Here is a 23,147-nt window from a genome sequence, read left to right on the forward strand (position 1 = left end):
ACATTGCTTACTTTCTTCCTGATCAATGACATCACGCCGATGCGAGTAAGGACATGTTGTCGTGACAACCCCTCCCGTGGAACTCCGTCAGCGAAGGTCTCCGCTCCGTCAGCCCCCGGCTCACAGAGATGACGCATGAAGAGAGAGACATACGCCCTGAGAGGGAGAGAGAATATTGTTATACGGACCCCTGGGAACACACACATAAAGACTGCACACACACAAATAGATAGACCATAGACATTAACACACAGACTCACTTGAACTCTTTCTCAGACTTCCCCCTGAGGTCTCTGACCAGCCACTGGGTGGTGAAGGCATCCTGAGGAGGCATCCCATAGCGCATCACTGCATTCAGGAATGCCTTCCTCTGGCGCGCATTGAAGCCCAACACCTGAGAGAGAGAGAGAGGGGAGGGGGGGGGTTAGAGCAACATACACACTGAAAGAGACAAAAGACAAGTGGTAAAGAGAGAGAGGAAAATGTGCAGGCAGAAGTAGACATGGCGAAAGAAAAGACTGCTTGTAGAGGAAGATATGAAGAGAACAATGTCGATTTTTCTTTTGAGTGACAGACAGTGAGAGAGACTGATAGGAGCTGCAGTCTGACCTCAATGTTGCCTCCCACTCTGGCCAACAGGGGGGGCAGCGGTTTGTCCCTTTCGTTCCTCAGCCCCTTGCGGCTTGGCCTGCGGGAGTTGGCTGGTTGGAGGGAGAAACACAGGTCATGTCATGTTAGTCTCACACACACACTACAGTCGTGGCCAAAAGTTTTGAGAATGACACAAATATAAATTTTCACAAAGTCTGCTGCCTCAGTGTCTTTAGATATTTTTGTCAGATGTTACTACGGAATACTGAAGTATAATTACAAGCATTTCATAAGTGTCAAAGGCTTTTATTGACAATTACATGAAGTTGATGCAAAGAGTCAATATTTGCCGTGTTGACCCTTCTTTTTCTGCAATTCGCCTTCGCCCTGGCATGCTGTCAATTAACTTCTGGGCCACATCCTGACTGATGGCAGCCCATTCTTGCATAATCAATGCTTGGAGTTTGTCAGAATTTGTGTGTTTTTGTTTGTCCACCCGCCTCTTGAGGATTGACCACAAGTTCTCAATGGGATTAAGGTCTGGGGAGTTTCCTGGCCATGGACCCAAAATATCAATGTTTTGTTCCCCGAGCCACTTAGTTGTCACTTTTGCCTTATGGCAAGGTGCTCCATCATGCTGGAAAAGGCATTGTTCGTCACCAAACTGTTCCTGGATGGTTGGGAGAAGTTTCTCTCAGAGGATGTGTTGGTACCATTTTTTATTCATGGCTGTGTTCTTAGGCAAAATTGTGAGTGAGCCCACGCCCTTGGCTGAGAAGCAACCCCACACATGAATGGTCTCAGGATGCTTTACTGTTGCCATGACACAGGACTGATGGTAGCACTCACCTTGTCTTCCCCAGACAAGCTTTTATTCCGGATGCCACAAACAATCGGAAAGGGGATTCATCAGAGAAAATGGACTTTACCCCAGTCCTCAGCAGTCAAATCCCTGTACCTTTTGCAGAATATCAGTATCCCTGATGTTTTTCCTGGAGAGAAGTGGTTTCTTTGCTGCCCTTCTTGACACCAGGCCATCCTCCAAAAGTGTTTGCTTCACTGTGCATGCAGATGTACTCACACCTGCCTGCTGCCATTCCTGAGCAAGCTCTGTACTGGTGGTGCCCTGATCCCGCAGCTGAATCAACTTTAGGAGACGGTCCTGGCGCATGCTGGACTTTCTTGGGTGCCCTGAAGCCTTCTTCAGAACAATTGAACCGCTCTCCTTGAAGTTCTTGATGATCCGATAAATGGTTGATTTAGATGCAATCTTACTGGCAGCAATATCCTTGCCTGTGAAGCCCTTTCTGTGCAAAGCAATGATGAAGGCACGTGTTTCCTTGCAGGTAACCATGGTTGACAGAGGAAGAACAATGATTCCAAACACCACCCTCCTTTTGAAGCTTCCAGTCTGTTATTCAAACTCAATCAGCATGACAGAGTGATCTCCAGCCTTGTCCTCGTCAACACTCACACCTGTGTTAACGAGAGAATCACTGACATGATGTCAGCTGGTCCTTTTGTGGCAGGGCTGAAATGCAGCGGATTTTTTGGGGGGGGGATTCAGTTCATTTGCATGACAAAGAGGGACTTTGCAATTAATTGCTATTCAACTGATCACTCTTCATAACATTCTGGAGTATATGCAAATTGCCATCATACAAACTGAGGCAGCAGACTTTAATATTTGTGTCATTCTCAAAACTTTTGGCCACGACTGTACACCCACACACAGAAAATACACACATATTAATGTGTACTGACACACACACAATTCATCCTGCAATAGAGTTGGGGTAAACTCCCTACATCACTGTATGAGATTTTGATTGAATGACCCCTCAAAACAGCATGGAATTGTGTGCTATTTTACCTCTACCGGATGTTGTTTTAGCAAGCCTTTGCAATTTTTACAACCAATTGCAGATACAAGTTGCAGACAGACCTATTTGAAATAGTGTACCATAAAATGTGACATGATAAGGGATTCAAACCCTGTATTGTCTGAAAGACATATATTGATACATTGTTGCTGCATCATCAGTGAACTTGCTGAAAAAACGAATTGCAAGGAGGCAACGGTGTGTATAATTAGTTCACACCTCAGCAAACAGTTGCAAACGGAAAACGGTTTGCAATGTAGCACAAAAAAAAGTTTATATTGAAAAAACTCAGATAGGTACCTCCCCGTTTTGTTCCTAGTGAATACATCCCTGATATTAGCGAAAGTTAGCTAACAGCAGTATGTAGCCATACTATTACATTTGAAATGTCTCTATTTCTTTGGAACTTTTGATTTTTGATTTTATATTGTTTATTTCACTTGTGTTTATTATCTATTTCACTTGCTTTGGCAATGTAAACATATGTTTCTCATGCCAATACAGCCCTTCAAATTGAATTGAATTAGTAGCTATCGTATTCACAGACGATGCTGCTGCTACTCCTCGATATATCTGATCTTGAAAGAGCACTCACTCACTGACTGTCGCAATTGAAACGGGCGGATGATCGAAATGAACACCTCAATAACGAAAAACGTAACCGCGAGTAGCTACTGTATCTGTCGCGCTGTAATAAAATCCGCTCTGAATGTTCTGTGACGCGAACGTCAACTGAGGCAAGTGAACATCACCAGATTAATCTTCTGACAATGTGTTTACCGTTTAGCATGGAAATATTTACGATTATGACAAGATTTTGAGTCGCTCATTCAGGGTGAAATCTGCAGTCATTAATATTTTATTTACCACGGCGGCGCAATCGGTAACTCATCTGCCGTTCAATCAATAGATCAATGGTTCGAACCCAGACCATATCATGTCACATTTCTGACCAACATTGTATGAATTATTGTTTTGCCACCAAAACGCTTCTTTATAAAGAATATATATTGTCTTTCTTACATAATACATACACACATAAATGTCCTGGATGATTTTTGTGTGAATTTCATCAATGGAAAAAAAATCTGGCCTTTATGGTAGAGTGGCCAGACGGAAGCACTCATCAGTAAAAGTCATATGGCAGCCTGCCAAAAGGCACCTAAAGGACTCTCAGACCATAAGAAACAAGATTCTCTGGTCTGATGAAACCAAGATTGAACTCTTTGGCCTGAATGCCAAGCGTCACATCTGGAAGAAACCAGGTCCGCTCATCACCTGGCCAATACCATCCCTACGGTGAAGCATGGTGGTGCAACATCATGTCGTGGGGATGTTTTTCAGCTGCAGGGACTGGGAGACTAGTCAGGATCGAGGGAAAAATCAACAGAGCAAAGGACAGAGATCCTTGATGAAAACCTGCTCCAGAGCACTTAGGACCTCAGACCTTCCAACCAGACAACGACCCTAAGCACATGTAACGGATGTGAAATGGCTAGCTAGTTAGCGGGTACGCGCTAGTAGCGTTTCAATCAGTTACGTCACTTGCTCTGAAACCTAGATGTAGTGTTGCCCCTTGCTCTGCAAGGGCCGCGGCTTTTGTGGAGCGATGGGTAACGATGCTTCGTGGGTGTCAGTTGTTGATGTGTGCAGAGGGTCCCTGGTTCGCGCCCGTGTCGGGGCGAGGGGACGGTTTAAAGTTATACTGTTACACACACAGCCAAGACAATGCAGGAGTGGCTTCAGGACAAGTCTCTGAATGTCCTTAAGTGGCCCAGCCAGAGCCCGGACCTGACCAAACATCTCTGGAGAGACCTGAAAATAGCTGTGCAGCGATGCTCCCCATCCAACCTGACAGAGCTTGAGAGGATCTGCAGAGAAGAATGGGAGAAACTCCCCAAATACAGGTGCGCCAAACCTGGAGCGTCATACCCAAGAAGACTCGAGGCTGTAATCGCTGCCAAAGGTGCTTCAACAAAGTACTGAGTAAAGGGTCTGAATACTTATGTAAATGTGATATTTCATTCTTTTTATATATATATATATATATATATATATATATATATATATATATATATATATATATATATAAATTTGCTAAAATTTCTAAAAACCTGTTTTTGCTTTGTCATTATGGGGTATTGTGTGTAGATTGATGAGAGAAAAAAACGATTTAATCAATTTTAGAATAAGGCTGTAACATAACAAAATGTGAAGGGGTCTGAATACTTTACAAATGCACTGTATAGACAGGTGTGTGCCTTTCCAAATCATGTCCAATCAAGTGAATTTACCACAGGTGGACTCCAATCAAGTTGTAGAAACATCTCAAGGATGATCAATGGAAATAGGATGCACCTGAGCTCAATTTCGAGTCTCATAGCAAAGGGTCTGAATACTTATGTAAATAATGTATTTCTGCAAAAATGTTTTTAAAAAACTGTTTTCGCTTTGTCATTATGGAGTGTTGTGTGTAGATTGATGAGCAAAATGTTTTATTTAATCCATTTTAGAATTAGGCTGTAACATAAAATTTTGGGGAAAAGATGAAGGGGTCTGAATACTTTCCGAATGCACTGTAATCAATTTGAATTCATGACAATAGTGTTTGTTACCTTCTGATCGCTCATCAAAGTCCTCATCTCCCTCCTCTGAGGCCACAGAGTAATCTGAGTTGTTGTCAGACTGATCCTCCTGCCAATCTGCTTATAGAATGGAGAGAGAGGTACGGGGAAGAGACAGGATTAGCCAATCAGAGAGTTTTAGGACACAGACCCCTCTGTTTTCAGGGGAGAAGGAAGAGAGAGTGAAGAACAGATACAATCACATAGACAGAAATTCACTTCAACCAACTTCACAAGAAAACTAAACTAGTCAATACCAAAATCATTAACAAGGTTGGGGTCACTTTCTTGTCAATGGGAAATTGTCAAACATGAATTGAATTCCAATTCACTTCCTGAATTGGAATTGACCCCAATCTTGTTAGAGACAGATAGGAGAGAGTACTGAGACCGTAGGAAGGAAACATCATGCCCATGCTTAATCATAGAATACTAGTAGAAACAGCTAAAAAACACAGAAGACAGAGATGGGACATAGACAAACATGTAGTACGAACACAAACCATTAACACACACACACACACGCTCCAATATAACACAAAAGATACACACTCCTATCCCACACACCCTACCTACCACACACATAAACACACGTCCACATCCACACACACAGAGTAGGTAAAAAAAGGTTGCATTGTGCAGCGCTGTTCTGTACCCCGTCTACTACCTCGTTCCTCCTGAGAGCCGTCGTTGTAGTTGACAGGCTTGCGGGTCCTCTTGCCCTTTCCCAGGTTACGGGCCAGGTCCTCCTGCTGCTGCTCATAGTGGTGTCTCAGCAGTTTCTCCCAGTAGTCTGGGTCTACTGACTCCTCCTGTTTAATCACCTCCCGCTGCACCTCCTCCTCCTGGACACACACACACACAGGTTAGCAATGATGGAAGGACTCGTATACTAACACACCCACACAGGTTAGCAATGATGGAAGAACCCGTATACTACCTAACACCCACAAAGGTTAGCAATGATGGAAGGACTCGTATACTAACACACACACACACACACAGGTTAGCAATGATGGAAGAACTCGTATACTACCTAACACCCACACAGGTTAGCAATGATGGAAGAACTCGTATACTAACATACCCACACAGGTTAGCAATGATGGAAGAACTCGTATACTACCTAACACTCACACAGGTTAGCAATGATGGAAGAACTCGTATACTAACACACACCTACACACCTTATCAATGATGGAAGAACTCGTATACTAACTAACACCCACACAGGTTTGCAGTGATGGAAGAATTTGTATACTAACTAACATGCACACACAGGTTTGCAATGATGGAAGAACTTATATACGAACTAACACACACACATGTTAGCAATGATGGAAGAACTTGTATACACACACACACACACACACACACACACACACACACACACACACACACACACACACACACACACACACACACACACACACACACACACACACACACACACACACACACACACACACACACACAGGTTAGCAATGATGGAAGAACTTGTATAAAAACACATTCAAGTGTAATAACACAGACTCAGAAGTATGGGTCATCTCTCCTGTTCATCACCTTCCACAGTATCTCTCACACACACACACCTCCTCCTCCTCGTCCTTGACGACGTATTGGGCCACTTTGAAGGAGCTGAGGTACTCGTTCATGCTCTGGATCTCTGTGTCCTCAGTGGACTCTGACTCCTGGTTCCTGTCCAGCAGTCTGTCTATGGCCTTGTCATCATAGTGGATGACCTGGCTGTCATCCTCCTTGTTGTCCCCTGAGACGGAAAGGGACAAGGAAAGAGAGTGGCGTACAATGAAAGAGTGTGTAAGAAAGAAAGACTGGAGAGGCCACACACATAGTTCCCAGGTTGTTAGTTTGAAGGAAAACCAGCGGACATTACGGCCCCCGACAACGGGAATGACTACCTGTTTGGAGTGGACTGATCTGGTTATGGTTAGTAGTTAGTGACTCACCCTCTCCCAGCTCGTCCTTGAACAGCTCCTCTGTTCCAAACTTGAGGATGTCATCCAGCTCCTGTTTGGACATGGAACCTGTCTTACTGCCCAGCCCAGGACGTACCACCAGGTGGGTCAACATCATCTTCTTCTTAGCCACCTGGAGGAGAGGAGGGGAGGATGAGAGGAGAGTTAGTGTCTGTCTTTTACCTACCACTCTGTATGAGTCTGGTAGGCCTTGGTATACTGGGTTTACCTGAGTGATCCTCTCTTCCACAGACGCCTTGGTAACGAAGCGGTAGATCATAACCTTCTTATTCTGACCAATCCTGTGAGCTCTGCTGAATGCCTGAGAGAGAGAGAGACGGGAAGAGATTGGAAGAGAAGGGGTGTGTGTGTGTGTGTGTGTGTGTGTGTGTGTGTGTGTGTGTGTGTGTGTGTGTGTGTACCTGGATGTCGTTGTGGGGGTTCCAGTCGGAGTCGTAGATGACGACAGTGTCGGCGGTTGCCAGATTGATGCCCAAACCTCCCGCTCTGGTAGAGAGCAGGAAGGCAAACTGAGGGGCGCCAGGAGCTGAGAGAGAGATAGAGGAGAAGGGAGAGAAAGAGGGAGGGAGGAGACAAAAGACAAATAGATACTTCCATTTCATATTTTTTCACAGTTAAAGTTAGTGTTCCAATTGTGCTGTTGTTAGTGTATCCATGAACCCATGCGTGTGTGTCTCACCGTTGAAGCGGTCGATGGCCTCCTGTCTCATGCCCCCCGTTACACTTCCATCAATCCTCTCGTACTTATAACCCTCGTTCTCCAGGAAGTCCTCCAGCAGGTCCAACATCTTAGTCATCTACCAGGAGACAGAGACAGTTAGTGTGTGTGTGTGTGTGTGTGTGTGTGTGTGTGTGTGTGTGTGTGTGTGTGTGTGTGGGTACCTGAGAGAAGACGAGCACTCTATGTCCTCCCTCCTTGAGTTTAACCATCATCTTTTGCAGCAGAGTCAGTTTCCCAGAAGCCCTTGTGAGGGCACTGCCCTCGTACATTCCGTTTGGAATCTTTGGCGCCTCCTGCAGGAGATCAATCAATCAAACATCAGTCAATTAATGAATTAAAGCTCATCATCAAGCAGACTGCATCCAGATCAAAGCATCTTAACACATTCTGTTTAGTCTGTTAGGTTTAGAAATATAACCAACAAAATCATATACATTCAAGACAACATTTTCTCGTATACAAACACACAGATTGATGCCCTCCTTCAAGCACCGAATCAATGGTATGGCCCACGTCTCAGAGAATGGGTTGGGATCGTACCATTGCGGCTCCGGGAAAGAGGTAGGGGTGGTTGCAACACTTCTTGAGGTCCATGACCACGTTGAGCAGGGACACTTGGTTTCCTCCTCCGCGGGTGTTCAGGGCGTCAAAGTTACGCGTCAAGATGAACTTGTAGTACTTCCTGCATCACACAATTCAATACCAGAAAACAATAAATAGAAGCCAACATGAGACTTCTGCAACACTACACTACTGACATTCAATCCTCTATTTCCTTATTCTCTATACTTCTCCTCTCATTAGCATGTGCTAGCACTGATTGTACTGCACTGTTGAGGGAGATAGCAAGTAAGCATTTCACTGCACCTTTTATACCTGCTGTAAACTGTGTACGTGACGAATCCAATTTGATTTGATTGCTACCACCATCCTCCCCACCCTCCCCTCGTCCTCCTCATCACTTACTTCTGCATGGGGCTGAGCTCCACTCGTAGGATGAGCTCTGTCTTGGAGGGCATGTGTTTGAAGACGTCGGCCTTCAGTCTCCTGAGCATGTGTGGTCCCAGCATGTCATGCAACTTCTTGATCTGGTCTTCTTTGGCGATGTCAGCAAACTCTTCCAGGAACCCCTCTAGGTTACTGCAGAGCAGAGAGCAAGAGAAGAGGAGGGGGGACTTTTGTTATTGTTTTGGTTACTGGATTTGTTCAAAAAGAAACATCAGGACTACAAAACACTAAGCAATAGCAGCACTCACACACACACACACACACACACACACACACACACACACACACAGACACACACACACACACAGACACACACACACAAAGACACACACACACACAGACACACAGTAGTGTAGGCATACTGACTTGAATCTCACTGGGGTGAGGAAGTTGAGCAGGTGGAAGAGTTCCTCCAGGTTGTTCTGTAGAGGTGTACCAGTCAGCAGCAGCTTGTGCTGGAGAGGGTAGTTATTCAGAATCCTAAAGAACTACACAGAGAGAGAGAGACAGCGTTTTATACTTCAGCTGTCCTCTTCACAAAACAGGGTGATCTCTCATCTTTGACTGGTTATAACCATAACTATACTAATAAACACTGTATTCAGTATGTAAGGATATGTCATATTATAATGTTTATGGTACTGGTTATGACTGTAATGGTTATGACTATAATGGTTATGGTACTGCTTATTATTATAGTGGTTATGGTACTGGTTATGGCTATAATGGTTATGGTGCTGGTTATGACTATAATGGTTATGGTACTGGTTATGACTATAATGGTTATGACTATAATGGATATGACTTTAATGGTTATGGTACTGGTTATGACTATAATGGTTATGGTACTGGTTATGTCTATAATGGTTATGGTACTGGTTATGACTATAATGGTCATGGTACTGGTTATGTCTATAATGGTTATGGTACTGGTTATGACTATAATGGTTATGGTACTGGTTATGACTATAATGGTTATGGTACTGGTAATGGCTATAATGGTTATGGTACTGGTTATGACTATACTGGTTATGACTATAATGGTTATGGTACTGGTTATGACTATAATGGTTATGGTACTGGTTATGACTATAATGGTTATGGTACTGGTTATGACTATAATGGTTATGAGTATAATGGTTATGACAATAATGGATATTACTTTAATGGTTATGACTATAATGGTTATGGTACTGGTTATGACTATGACTATAATGGTTACGGTACTGGTTATGACTATAATGGTTACGGTACTGGTTATGACTATAATGGTTACGGTACTGGTTATGACTATAATGGTTACGGTACTGGTTATGACTATAATGGTTACGGTACTGGTTATGACTACAATAGTTACGGTACTGGTTATGACTACAATGGTTATGACTATAATGGTTATGGTACTGGTTATGACTATAATGGTTATGACTATAATGGTTATGGTACTGGTTATGACTATAATGGTTATGACTATAATGGTTATGGTACTGGTTATGACTATAATGGTTATGGTACTGGTTATGACTATAATGGTTATGACTATAACGGTTATGGTACTGGTTCTGATTTTATTTATTTAACCTTTATTTAACTAGGCAAGTTAGTTAAGAACAAATTCTTATTTACAATGATGGCCTACCCCGGTCAAACCCGGACGACGCTGGGCCAATTGTGCGCTGCCCTATGGGACTCCCAATCACGGCTGGATGTGATACAGCCTGGGTTCGAATCAGGGACTGTAGTGACGCCTCTTGTACTGAGATGCAGTGCCTTAGACTGCTGCGCCACTCGGGATGATTATATAATGGTTACGGTACTGGTTATGACTATAATGGTTACGGTACTGGTTATGACTATAATGGTTACGGTACTGGTTATGACTATAATGGTTACGGTACTGGTTATGACTATAATGGTTACGGTACTGGTTATGACTATAATGGTTATTGTACTGGTGTGTGTCTGACCTTTGACTGGTTGTTCTTCAGCCTGTGGGCCTCATCCACCACCAGACAGGCCCAGTCTATGGAGCCCAGCACAGCCTGGTCTATAGTGATCAGCTCATAGGACGTCAGCAGGACATGGAACTTCACGGATGAGTCTTTCTGCAGGGGGACAGAGCGAGAGGGAGGGGGCAGAGGATTAGGGGGTAACAATAAAGATATAATGAGGGAGATAGAAAAAAATCAACAACAATAACAACCATGACCGCACCTTATCAGTCTTTCCCCATCCTCCCATCCCACTCGTCTCTCACCTTCATCTTAGAGGCCTTCTTGCCCCCCCGGATGGCATTGCCCTCGAAGGAGAACTCGTTCTCTCTGATGACGGCTCTGCTGTCCTTGTCTCCTACGTAGGTCACCACGTACATGTCCGGGGCCCACAACTCAAACTCTCTCTCCCAGTTAATGATGGTGGACAGGGGGGCGCTCACCAGGAACGGGCCCTTTGAATGACCCTGGAGAGGTGGAAGGTCAGGGGTTAATAGGTGAGTGAGTAAAACACTTCAGGTGAATCAGAAAAGAGAAGTGCCTAAGTCCGATTTAGATGCTCTGCCCTTATCCCCTAACACTGGACTGATCATTCACGTCACTAGGTATTTAGCAGAAGAGTAATAACTCAACCTAGCCTTCTGATAAGACTATGTGGACTTTGCTTGTATTTGTCCCAGCCTGCCTTTAGGACAGAGTCCCTCTTTTTGGACTCTTTTTCCACTTTGATGGGCGGTTTTATTGTTTGTCCAGGGTTTGGCAGTACCCCCACTGAAATTATTGATAAGGGAAGGCAGACTGGAAGAGAGACACAAACTTACATACACACAGGATATCGCTCTCTCTCTCACACACTCTCTGAAACACATCGCTGTGGAATCAGATGACCACATCCTTTTGCCTATCCAGCACACACAGACCCCAATACAGACCCTAACAACACACCTCTTTGTAGAGTGAGTAGAGGAAGACAGCGGTCTGGACAGTCTTGCCTAGACCCATCTCATCAGCCAGTATAGTGTCAGTGGCCTGAGCCCAGGAGAAACGCAGCCAGTTGAGACCCTCCAGCTGGTAGGGGTGCAGCGTTCCCCGTGTAGTGTCCAGGTAGTCTGGCTGATGGTCAAACTTGATGGTGGGCTGGAGGGGAAGTGGAAGATAAACATCTTCATTTACATCACAGAATCATGAATCAATGTGAATGGGAGATTTGGAAGATTCACATGAAAAGGAACAAGGAAGTAGCCGTACTTACATCCACCACAGGGTTAGCAGGGGGTTTCTCACTCTTCTTCACTTTAGCTATCTTCTTCAGCTTCTTACCAGGCCTGCCCTCATCTCCCAACATCAACTCTCTGAGAGAGAGAGATGGAAGAGTTGGTAGGTAGAGAAAGATGGAAGACATGAAGAGGATTAGATTATTGCTTCAGGTTACTTACTACAGGTTGCTATAGGTTACTATAAGTTGCTATAGGCAGAGTTGTCAGAGTTTTGTGTGCATGCATGGGTGAGTATGTGCATGTTTTTATGTGTGTGTGTGTGTGTGTGTGTGTGTGTGTGTGTGTGTGTGTGTGTGTGTGTGTGTGTGTGTGTGTGTGTGCACCTGTGGTTCCAGTAGGTCTGCTTGTATTGGTCGTACTCTGGGATGTCCATCTCCTCACTCTCCCAGGAGGCCTGGTCGTAGGCCAGATCCCTCCACTTGATCAGGAAGTGCACGTTGTTCTTCTTATCCACACTGGAGAGAGGAGGAGAGGGGAAGGAGAATGATGATATTATGGTTTACATCTGTATTCCTTTACAGAACTGACTGTGTAAGGAGGTGGTAGTATGTTACCTATGCTGTGGTGTGTTAGCGTGTGTATCCCAGGTGTGTGTGTGTGTGTTAGCGTGTGTATCCCAGGTGTGTGTGTGTGTGTTAGCGTGTGTATCCCAGGTGTGTGTGGGTTAGCGTGTGTATCCCAGGTGTGTGTGGGTTAGCGTGTGTATCCCAGGTGTGTGTGGGTTAGCGTGTGTATCCCAGGTGTGTGTGTGTTAGCGTGTGTATCCCAGGTGTGTGTGTGTTAGCGTGTGTATCCCAGGTGTGTGTGTGTTAGCGTGTGTATCCCAGGTGTGTGTGTGTTAGCGTGTGTATCCCAGGTGTGTGTGTGTTAGCGTGTGTATCCCAGGTGTGTGTGTGTTAGCGTGTGTATCCCAGGTGTGTGTGGGTTACCGTGTGTATCCCAGGTGTGTGTGTGTTAGCGTGTGTATCCCAGGTGTGTGTGTGTTAGCGTGTGTATCCCAGGTGTGTGTGTGTTAGCGTGTGTATCCCAGGTGTGTGTGTGTTAGCGTGTGTATCCCAGGTGTGTGTGTGTTAGCGTGTGTATCCCAGGTGTGTGTGTGTTTAATGTGTGTATCCCAGGTGTGTGTGTGTATCCAAGGTGTGTGTGTGTTTAATGTGTGTATCCCAGGTGTGTGTGTGTTTAATGTGTATATCCCAGGTGTGTGTGTGTGTTAGCGTGTGTATCCCAGGTGTGTGTGTGTTAGCGTGTGTATCCCAGGTGTGTGTGTGTGTTAGCGTGTGTATCCCAGGTTTGTGTGTGTGTTAGCGTGTGTATCCCAGGTTTGTGTGTGTGTTAGCGTGTGTATCCCAGGTGTGTGTGTGTTAGCGTGTGTATCCCAGGTGTGTGTGTGTTAGCGTGTGTATCCCAGGTGTGTGTGTGTTAGTGTGTGTATCCCAGGTGTGTGTGTGTGTGTGTGTTAGCGTGTGTATCCCAGGTGTGTGTGTGTGTGTTAGCGTGTGTACCCCAGGTGTGTGTGTGTGTTAGCGTGTGTATCCAGGTGTGTGTGTGTTAGCGTGTGTATCCCAGGTGTGTGTGTGTGTTAGCGTGTGCATCCCAGGTGTGTGTGTGTTAGTGTGTGTATCTCAGGTGTGTGTGTGTTAGCGTGTGTATCCCAGGCGTGTGTGTGTTAGCGTGTGTATCCCAGGTGTGTGAGTGTGTGTGTTAGCGTGTGTATCCCAGGTGTGTGCGTGTGTGTGTTAGCATGTGTATCCCAGGTGTGTGCGTGTGTGTGTTAGCGTGTGTATCCCAGGTGTGTGCGTGTGTGTGTTAGCGTGTGTATCCCAGGTGTGTGCGTGTGTGTGTTAGCGTGTGTATCCCCGGTGTGTGTGTGTTAGCGTGTGTATCCCAGGTGTGTGCGTTAGCGTGTGTATCCCAGGTGTGTGTGTGTGTGTTAGCGTGTGTATCCCAGGTGTGTGTGTGTGTTAGCATGTGTATCCCAGGTGTGTGCGTGTGTGTGTTAGCGTGTGTATCCTAGGTGTGTGCGTGTGTGTTTTAGCGTGTGTATCCCAGGTGTGTGCGTGTGTGTGTTTGCGTGTGTATCCCAGGTGTGTGCGTGTGTGTGTTTGCGTGTGTATCCCAGGTGTGTGCGTGTGTGTGTTAGCGTGTGTATCCCAGGTGTGTGCGTGTGTATCCCAGGTGTGTGTGTGTTAGCGTGTGTATCCCAGGTGTGTGCGTGTGTGTGTTAGCGTGTGTATCCCAGGTGTATGCGTGTGTGTGTTTGCGTGTGTATCCCAGGTGTGTGCGTGTGTGTGTTTGGGTGTGTATCCCAGGTGTGTAGGTGTGTGTGTTTACGTGTGTATCCCAGGTGTGTGCGTGTGTGTGTTAGCGTGTGTATCCCAGGTGTGTGCGTGTGTGTGTTAGCGTGTGTATCCCAGGTGTGTGCGTGTGTGTGTTAGCGTGTGTATCCCAGGTGCCTGTGTGTGTGTGTGTTAGCGTGTGTATCCCAGGTGTGTGCGTGTGTGTGTTAGCGTGTGTATCCCAGGTGTGTGCGTGTGTGTGTTAGCGTGTGTATCCCAGGTGTGTGCGTGTGTGTGTTAGCGTGTGTATCCCAGGTGTGTTAGCGTGTGTATCCCAGGTGTGTGCGTGTGTGTTAGCGTGTGTATCCCAGGTGCCTGTGTGTGCGCTACCTGTGGTTGAGGATGCGGTGGATCATGAGCCACTCCATCTTGACTCCATAACGGTAGAACTCCTCCTCCATGTGGACGTACAGGGGGTCCTTGTTCTTCCTCTTAGTGCTCTTGTCATCGTCCCCCTCCCCTCCGAAGTCCACCAGCGGGGGCTCGTCCATGTCCGTCTTCCTCTGGTAGTTACGGAACATCACCTGGCAGTTCAGCTCCAACTGGAGGGAGGGAAAAAAGTGAAGAGGGTAAAAGATGAGTCTACTCTCTATTTAGCACATAAGGATGAAGACATTGAGCCTAGGGCTGTTGCGGTGACCGTATTACCGCCACACCGGCAGTCATGACGGCAGAAAAATTCCACGAGACCGTTGAGTCACGGTAATCTCCTTTTATGCACTCTGGACATGCTTTGGTAGTACCCAACTTACTAACTACCATCAGCTCCTAATGGTCTGGTACTCAGGGCTCTATTGTCTCTCCATCAGGTCATAATGGCCTGGTACTCAGGGCTCTATTGTCCCTCCATCAGTTCCTAATGGCCTGGTACGCAGGGCTCTATTGTCTCTCCATCAGTTCCTAATGGTCTGGTACTCAGGGCTCTATTGTCCCTCAATCAGGTCATAATGGCCTGGTACTCGGGGCTCTATTGTCCCTCCATCAGGTCATAATGGCCTGGTACTCAGGGCTCTATTGTCCCTCCATCAGGTCCTAATGGTCTTGTACTCAGGGCTCTATTGTCCCTCCATCAGGTCCTAATGGCCTGGTACTCAGGGCTCTATTGTCCCTCCATCAGGTCCTAACAGCGTGGTACTCAGGGCTCTATTGTCCCTCCATCAGGTCCTAACGGCCTGGTACTCAGGGCTCTATTGTCCCTCCATCAGGTCCTAACAGCGTGGTACTCAGGGCTCTATTGTCCCTCCATCAGGTCCTAATGGTCTTGTACTCAGGGCTCTATTGTCCCTCCATCAGGTCCTAACAGCGTGGTACTCAGGGCTCTATTGTCCCTCCATCAGGTCCTAATGGTCTTGTACTCAGGGCTCTATTGTCCCTCCATCAGGTCCTAACAGCGTGGTACTCAGGGCTCTATTGTCCCTCCATCAGGTCCTAATGGTCTTGTACTCAGGGCTCTATTGTCCCTCCATCAGGTTGCTAATGGCCTGGAATTCAGGGTTCTATTGTCCCTCCATCAGGTCATAATGGTCTGGTACTCAGGGCTCTATTGTCCTTCCATCAGGTCATAATGGTCTGGTACTCAGGGCTCTATTGTCCCTCTAACCACTCTGACATCAAAGCAAATGCAATGGAAAATCACATCAAACACTTATCATCAAAACAGAAGGCCTATCATACTTTTAAAACTCACATCACTGTGATGATCAATTTGAAGAAACAAGTTCAACAGCAGGTTGAAACAGTATAAAACATGGTTGTTGTGGATGTTGTTTCAAAGCCTAACCTAACAAAATGGACAGCGCTTTCTCAGATGATGACTAATTCAAAACACCCAAACGCATATTTGAGTTTATGCATAGGCTTATTAGCCCAAGCTCAAAAACAACAAATTGAAATGATGATTGTTGTGTCTTTACAATACATAGCCTACCGCATATTACACATGGCAGAAAAACATAAAACAAACTGATTTAAGATGTCTTTGGAACATATTGGGTCTAGCCTAACAAATGTGAGTAATTGCCTTTGAGTGTGGACTGCATTATTATTATTATTTTTTAATCTATATATAATTGAACCTTTATTTAACTAGGCAAGCCTACCGGGGAACAGTGCCTTGTTCAGGGGCCCAACGACAGATTTTTACCTTGTCAGCTCGGGATTTGATCCAGCAACCTTTCGGTTACTGGCCCAACACTCTAACCACTAGGCTACCTGCCGCGTTGAGTGAAATAAGTGTTGTTATATTTCTTTCTCAGCTGCTCATATTAAGCACATGTTCCGCTATAAAACCCAAGCAGCCTGATTTCTGAGACATTCTATGGTTTGTATCACTCACAACTAAAGTTGCCAAATAACTCTCAAATCTAGCATATAGGACCTGTTTCAAGTGATCACTTTTTCGCTCAACATTGCCACTTCATATGCTCCATAAATGGGGAAAATATCCTTTCTATTTTATTCAGCTAATTTCAATTATATCCTTCTTACTATAAAATCATGTAAAATAAAATAATGGCACGGGACTTATAAACATATTGTCACACCTACTTCTGCTCCCTCCCTCCAGCGCTCGACGTCGCCGGTCTACCAACCACCGGTACAGGCTATTATATTACGCACACCTGTTCCTCATCATTACACACACGTGGTCATAATTTTCTCCTTAATTTCGCCCCCTTTATTTTGCCCTCAGTTGTCATCAGTCATGAGGTGGTATTGTTTTCTCTCATGTTCAGTTCGCTTCTCATGTTTGTTCTTTTGTATCGTTTCATGAAGATGGCGCCGACAGAGATGGTTGCCTCGTTTCGAGTCCTTAGGAATGCATACAAGGCAATTGCAATGCATACAAGGCCCTTCCTCGCCCTCCCTTCGGGAAAATCCGACCACGACTCCATCTTGTTCCGACCGTCTTATAGGCAGAAACTCAAACAGGATGTACCCGTGACTAGAACCATTCAACACTGGTCTGACCAATCGGAATCCACGCTTCAAGATTATTTTGATCACTCGGACTGGGAAATGATCCGGGCAGACTCAGAGATTAACATCGATATATATACTGACTCTGTGAGTGAGTTTATAAGGAAGTGCATTGGAGATGTTGTACCCACTGTGACTATTAAAACCTACCCTAACTAGAAACCGTGGATAGATGGCGGCATTCGCGCAAAACTGAAAGCGCGAACCACCGCATTTAACCATGGAAAGAGGACTGAGAATATGGCCAAATACAAAGTGTAGTTATTCCCTCCGCAAGGCAATCAAACAAGCGAAATGTCGGTATAGGGACAAAGTGAAGTTGCAATTCAATGGCTCAGACACGAGACGTATGTGGCAGGGTCTACAGGAAATCACGGACTACAAAAAGAAAACCAGCCACGTCACGGACACCGACGTCTCGCTTCCAGACAAACTAAACACCTTCTTTGCCCGCTTTGAGGATAATACAGTGCCACCCTCTCCTTATCCGTGGCCAACATGAGTAAGACATTTAAAAGTGTTAACCCTCGCAAGGCTGCTGGCCCAGATGGCATCCCTAGCCGCCGCCTCAGAGCATGCGCAGACCAGCTGGCTGGTGTGTTTACAGACATATTCAATCGCTCCCTATCCCAGTCTGCTGTCCCCACATGCTTCAAGATGGAGACCATTGTTCCTGTACCCAAGAAGGCAAAGACAACTGAACTAAATGACTACCACCCCATAGCACTCACTTCTGTCATCATGAAGTGCTTTGAGAGACTAGTCAATGATCATATTACCTCCACCTTACCTGCCACCCTAGACCCATTTCAGTTTGCATACCACCCCAACAAGTCCACAGACGATGCAATCGCCATCACACTGCACACTGCCCTATCCCATCTGGACAAGAGAAATACCTATGTAAGAATGCTGTTCATTGACTACAGCTCAGCATTCAACACCATAGTACCCTCCAAGCTCATCATTAAGCTGGAGGCCCTGGGTCAGAACCCCGACCTGTGCAATTGGGTCCTGGACTATCTGATTGGCCGCCCCCAGGTGGTGAAGGTAGGAAACAACATCTCCACTTCGCTGACCCTCAACACTGGGGCCCCACAAGGGTGCATGCTCAGCCCCGTCCTGTACTCCCTGTTCACTCATGACTACGTGGCCAGTCAGAGAGTCACTTCAACCTCAGGAGGCTGAAGAAATTTGGCTTGTCACCTAAAACCCTCACAAACTTTTACAGATGCCCAATCGAGAGCATCCTGTCGGGCTGTATCACCGCTTGGTACGGCAACTGCACCGCCCGCAACCGTAAGGCTCTCCAGAGAGTGGTGCAGTCTGCACAACGCATCACCGGGGGCAAACTACATGCACTCCAAGACACCTACAGCACCCAAAGTCACAGGAGGGCCAAAAAGATCATCAAGGACAACAACCACCCGAGCCACTGCCTGTTCACCCCGCTACCATCCAGAAGGCGAGGTCAGTACAGGTACATCAATGCTGGGACCGAGAGACTGAAAAACAGCTTCTATCTCAAGGCCATCAGACTGCTAAACAGCAATCACTAACTCAGAGAGGCTGCTGCCTACATAGAGACTCAAATCACTGGCCACTTTAATAAATGGATCACAAGTCACTTTAAACAATGCCACTTTAATAATGTTAACATATCTTACATTACTCATCTCATATGTATATACTGTACCTTAAACCATCTACTGCACCTTTCCTATGCCGTTCGGCCATCGCTCATCCATATATTTATACGTACATATGTCACGCCCTGATCTGTTTCACCTGTTCCTGTTATTGTCTCCACCCCCTCCAGCTGTCGCTTATTTTTCCCTGTGTATTTTTCCCTGTGATTCCTGTCTCTCTGTGCCAGTTCGTCTTGTATGTTAGTCAAGTCAGCCAGCGTGTTTTTCCCGATCTCCTTTTGCTATTCTCTTTTTGTTAGTCTTCCAGGTTTTGACCCCTGCTTGTCTCTGGACTACTTTCCCGCCTGCCTGATCATCCTGCCTGCTCTGACCTTGATTCTGCCTGCCCTTCGGTACCTTTTGGACTCTGAACTGGTTTTGACTCTTTTGCCTGTCCGCGACCATTCTCTTGCCTTATCCTATTTGATTAATAAATATTGTAAGACTCCAACCATCTGCCTCCTGTGTCTGCATCTGGGGCTCGCCTTGTGTCATGATACATATTCTTATTCCAGCTCTTTAGATTTGTGTGTATTAGGTAGTTGGGGAATTATTACATTACTTGTTAGATATTACTGCACTGTCGGAACTAGAAGCACAAGCATTTCGCTACACTCACATTAACATCTGCTAGCCATGTATGTGACCAATAACATTTGATTTGATTATTAAACTCACCTTCTGCACCTGTTTCCTGACTCCCGGCATATACGTTACAGAATACCACCTCACAATATGGAAGCAGCAGAAGATAAAACCTTCTTCTAGACGGTCAATGAACAGGGTCATCTACTCCACCAACACCACAACCAAATGTCGCAACTGGGTACAACCATGAGGGAAAACTTCCATGTTCTCCACCGCCTCGACACCACCAGCGAGGTTCTCCATACCCCTATCAGAGGGCCTCCTACCACGGGTCATCACAGTGAGCCACTCCCCCAGCCCACCCAGCCGTCCGCCCAGGTCAGCGATGCCTGACTATCCCTTCCGGAGAAGTATGACGGAACTTCATCGAAATGCCGTGGCTTCCTACTCAAGTGCTCCCTCTACTTCACCTATCAAACGGGAGCCCCCATCATCGAGAGGTCCAAGGTTGCCACGGTCCGCATGGGAGGAGGAACTGGGTTACTATGAGAGGTTCATGGCTCTGTTCAGGGCGGTCTTCGACCAACCTCCAGAGGGCAGAGAGGGAAGTGAGCGACTGTTCCAACTCCAGCAGGGTGCCCAGACCACTGCAGAGTATGCCCTCACCTTTCAGAATGTGGCAGCCTCCAGTAGATGGAATGAGCTGGCGCTCAATCCAAATCTCCCTGGCACACTCCAGCAGGAAAACTATTTCCCCTTCCCATGCCTCAGCGGCCTTGGTCACACCTGTCCATAAACTTTGTAACTGATCTCGACCTTTCTGATGGTTTTACCACTATTATGGTTGTTGTTGACAGATTCTCTAAATCCCCCCGTTTTATCCCTCTCTCTGGACTACCTACCACTCTCCAGGTCACTGTTCCAGCAGGTCTTCCGGTACTACAGTCTTCCAGAGGACATCGTTACCGACCGTGGTCCCCAGTTCACTTTGCGGGTCTGGAAAGCCTTTATGGAGAAGCTGGGGGTCACGGTCACCCTCACCTTCACATAGAACAGTCTATGACCAGGGTGGCTGGAGTCTTTGGCAATTTTTAGGGCCTTCCCCTGACACCGCCTGGTATAGAGGTCCTGGATGGCAGGAAGCTTGGCCCCAGTGATGTACTGGGAAGTTCGCACTACCCTCTGTAGTGCCTTGCTGTCGGAGGCTGAGCAGTTGCCATACCAGGCAGTGATGCAACCAGTCAGGATTTTCTCGATGGTGCAGGTGTAGAAACTTTTGAGGATCTGAGGACCCATGCCAAATCTTTTCAGTCTCCTGAGGGGGAATAGGTTTGTAGGTTTATCTTATTGATGAGCTTTGAGGGCACTATGGTGTTGAACGCTGAGATGTAGTCAATGAATAGCATTCTCACATAGGTGTACCTTTTGTCCAGGTGGGAACGGGCAGTGTGGAGTGCAATAGAGATTGCATCATCTGTGGATCTGTTGTGGCGGGAAGCAAATTGGAGTGGGTCTCGGGTTTCTGGGATGATGGTGTTGATGTGAGCCATGACCAGCATTTCAAAGCACTTAAATGGCTACAGAGGTGAGTGCTACGGGTTGGTAGTCATTTAGGCAGGTTACCTTAGTGTTCTTGGGAACAAGCACTATGGTGGTTTGCTTAAAACATGTTGGTATTACAGACACGGACAGGGAGAGGTTGAAAATGTCAGCGAAGACACTTGCCAGTTGGTCAGCGCATGCTCGCAGTACACGTCCTGGTAATCTGTCTGGCCCTGCGGCCTTGTGAATGTTGACCTGTTTAAAGGTCTTACTCACATCGGCTGCGGAGAGTGTGATCGCACAAGTCTTCCGGAACAGCTGGTGCTCTCATGCATGTTTCGGTGTTATTTGCCTCGAAGCGAGCATAGAAGTAGTTTAGCTCGTCTGGTAGGCTCGTGTCACTGGGCAGCTCTCGGCTGTGCTTCCCTTTGTAGTTTGTAATGGTTTGCAGGCCCTGCCACATCCGACGAGCATCAGAGCCGGTGTAGTACGACTCGATCTTAGTCCTGTATTGATGCTTTGCCTGCTTGATGGTTCGTCGGAGGGCCTAGTGGGATTTCTTATAAGCTTCCCGGTTAGAGTCCCGCTCCTTGAAAGCGGCAGCTCTAGCCTTTAGCTCAGTGCGGATGTTGCCTATAATCCATGACTTCTGGTTGGAGTATGTACGTACAATCACTTTGGGGACAACATCATCGATGCACTTATTGATGAAGCCAAAGACAGATGTGGTGTACTCCTCAATGCCATCGGAGGAATCCCGGAGCATATTCCAGTCTATGCTAGCAAAACAGTCCTGTAGCTTAGCATCTGCTTCATCTGACCACTTTTTTTATTGATCTAGTCACTGGTGCTTCCTGCTTTAATTTTTGCTTGTAAGCAGGAATCAGGAGAATAGAATTATGGTCATATTTGCCAAATGGAGGACGAGGGAGAGCCTTGTATGTGGCTCTGTGTGTGGAGTATAGGTGGTCCAGAGTTATTTTTCCTCTAGTTGCATATTTAGCATGCTGATAGAAATTTGGTAAAACGGATTTAAGTTTCCCTGCATTAAAATCCCCGGGCTACTAGGAGCGCCGCCTCTGGGTGAGCATTTTCTTGTTTGCTTATGGCGGAATACAGCTCATTCAATGCTGTCTTAGTGCCACCCACTGACTGTGGTGGTATGTAAACAGCTACGAAGAATACAGATGAAAACTCTCTCGGTAGGTAGTGTGGTCTACAGCTTATCATGAGATGCTCTACCTCAGGCGATACTCTACCTCTACCTGAAACGAGCAATTGCTCGAGACTTCCTTAGATATCATGCACCAGCTCATCCATCATTTGTAACACATTTTTCAACCAAAAAATTTGATCTAAAAATAATTTGGTGCATTTTCCCCATATTCCATCCAGTTCGCTTTATTTTTATAATATATTACACTGGATCTTTCTAGAATAAGTTCCTCCATTTCTTTTTGTTTTTCCTCTATGGTTCAGTTTTTATTGCTATCTATCTGTACTGTTAGTCCTTCAATTTCCTTTGTTAACATGGACTCTTTTGATCTAAATGTCTTTTGTTTTATCGATGAGTACTGAATTGCATGGCCTCTAAAGGCACATTTAAAAGTGTCCCATACAATAAGGGGATCTGCTGTACCTATGTTATGTCGGAAAAAATCAGTTATAAATTCTTCTGTCCTAGTTAATCATCCAGTAGGCTTTGATTAAATTTCCAATATCCTCACCCATGTGGAAATTCTGTAAGAGTAATATATATGCCAATTATGTGATGGTCCGACCGCATTCTGTCCCCTAACGTGTTTATGTTAATTAACGGTCAATTACCATGAGACCAGCAGTCTTTTGCATGACAATAACCGTCTGACAAAATGTAATGGCCGCCACAGCCCTAATTGATCCTGCATATTACAGTGGCA

General features: G+C 45.9%; 1 protein-coding gene across 3 annotated transcripts in view; it reads right to left on the minus strand.

Moving 5' to 3' along the window:
• Positions 1 to 23,147, minus strand: part of LOC120048713 (chromodomain-helicase-DNA-binding protein 4-like) — a 38,061-nt gene that overhangs the window by 9,553 nt on the left and 5,361 nt on the right. Inside the window, exons 13-32 of one of the 3 annotated variants that reach the window (XM_038994878.1) lie at positions 14,762 to 14,973; positions 12,419 to 12,550; positions 12,071 to 12,170; positions 11,764 to 11,955; positions 11,085 to 11,285; positions 10,795 to 10,932; positions 9,194 to 9,315; positions 8,786 to 8,959; positions 8,360 to 8,501; positions 7,981 to 8,112; positions 7,778 to 7,895; positions 7,500 to 7,624; positions 7,307 to 7,399; positions 7,069 to 7,210; positions 6,694 to 6,869; positions 5,766 to 5,943; positions 5,090 to 5,176; positions 610 to 701; positions 261 to 394; positions 12 to 156 (exon numbers count right to left, since the gene is read on the minus strand). In XM_038994878.1, the coding sequence (XP_038850806.1) occupies positions 12 to 156; positions 261 to 394; positions 610 to 701; positions 5,090 to 5,176; positions 5,766 to 5,943; positions 6,694 to 6,869; positions 7,069 to 7,210; positions 7,307 to 7,399; positions 7,500 to 7,624; positions 7,778 to 7,895; positions 7,981 to 8,112; positions 8,360 to 8,501; positions 8,786 to 8,959; positions 9,194 to 9,315; positions 10,795 to 10,932; positions 11,085 to 11,285; positions 11,764 to 11,955; positions 12,071 to 12,170; positions 12,419 to 12,550; positions 14,762 to 14,973 (2,835 nt within the window). Of the gene's footprint in view, positions 1 to 11; positions 157 to 260; positions 395 to 609; positions 702 to 5,089; positions 5,180 to 5,753; positions 5,944 to 6,693; positions 6,870 to 7,068; positions 7,211 to 7,306; positions 7,400 to 7,499; positions 7,625 to 7,777; positions 7,896 to 7,980; positions 8,113 to 8,359; positions 8,502 to 8,785; positions 8,960 to 9,193; positions 9,316 to 10,794; positions 10,933 to 11,084; positions 11,286 to 11,763; positions 11,956 to 12,070; positions 12,171 to 12,418; positions 12,551 to 14,761; positions 14,974 to 23,147 lie in introns of all 3 variants that reach the window. The other 2 variants (XM_038994877.1, XM_038994876.1) reach the window with 2 other exon arrangements.

The sequence above is a fragment of the Salvelinus namaycush genome, chromosome 5 (genome assembly GCF_016432855.1).
Source record: "Salvelinus namaycush isolate Seneca chromosome 5, SaNama_1.0, whole genome shotgun sequence".
In the NCBI taxonomy this organism is placed as follows: domain Eukaryota; kingdom Metazoa; phylum Chordata; class Actinopteri; order Salmoniformes; family Salmonidae; genus Salvelinus; species Salvelinus namaycush.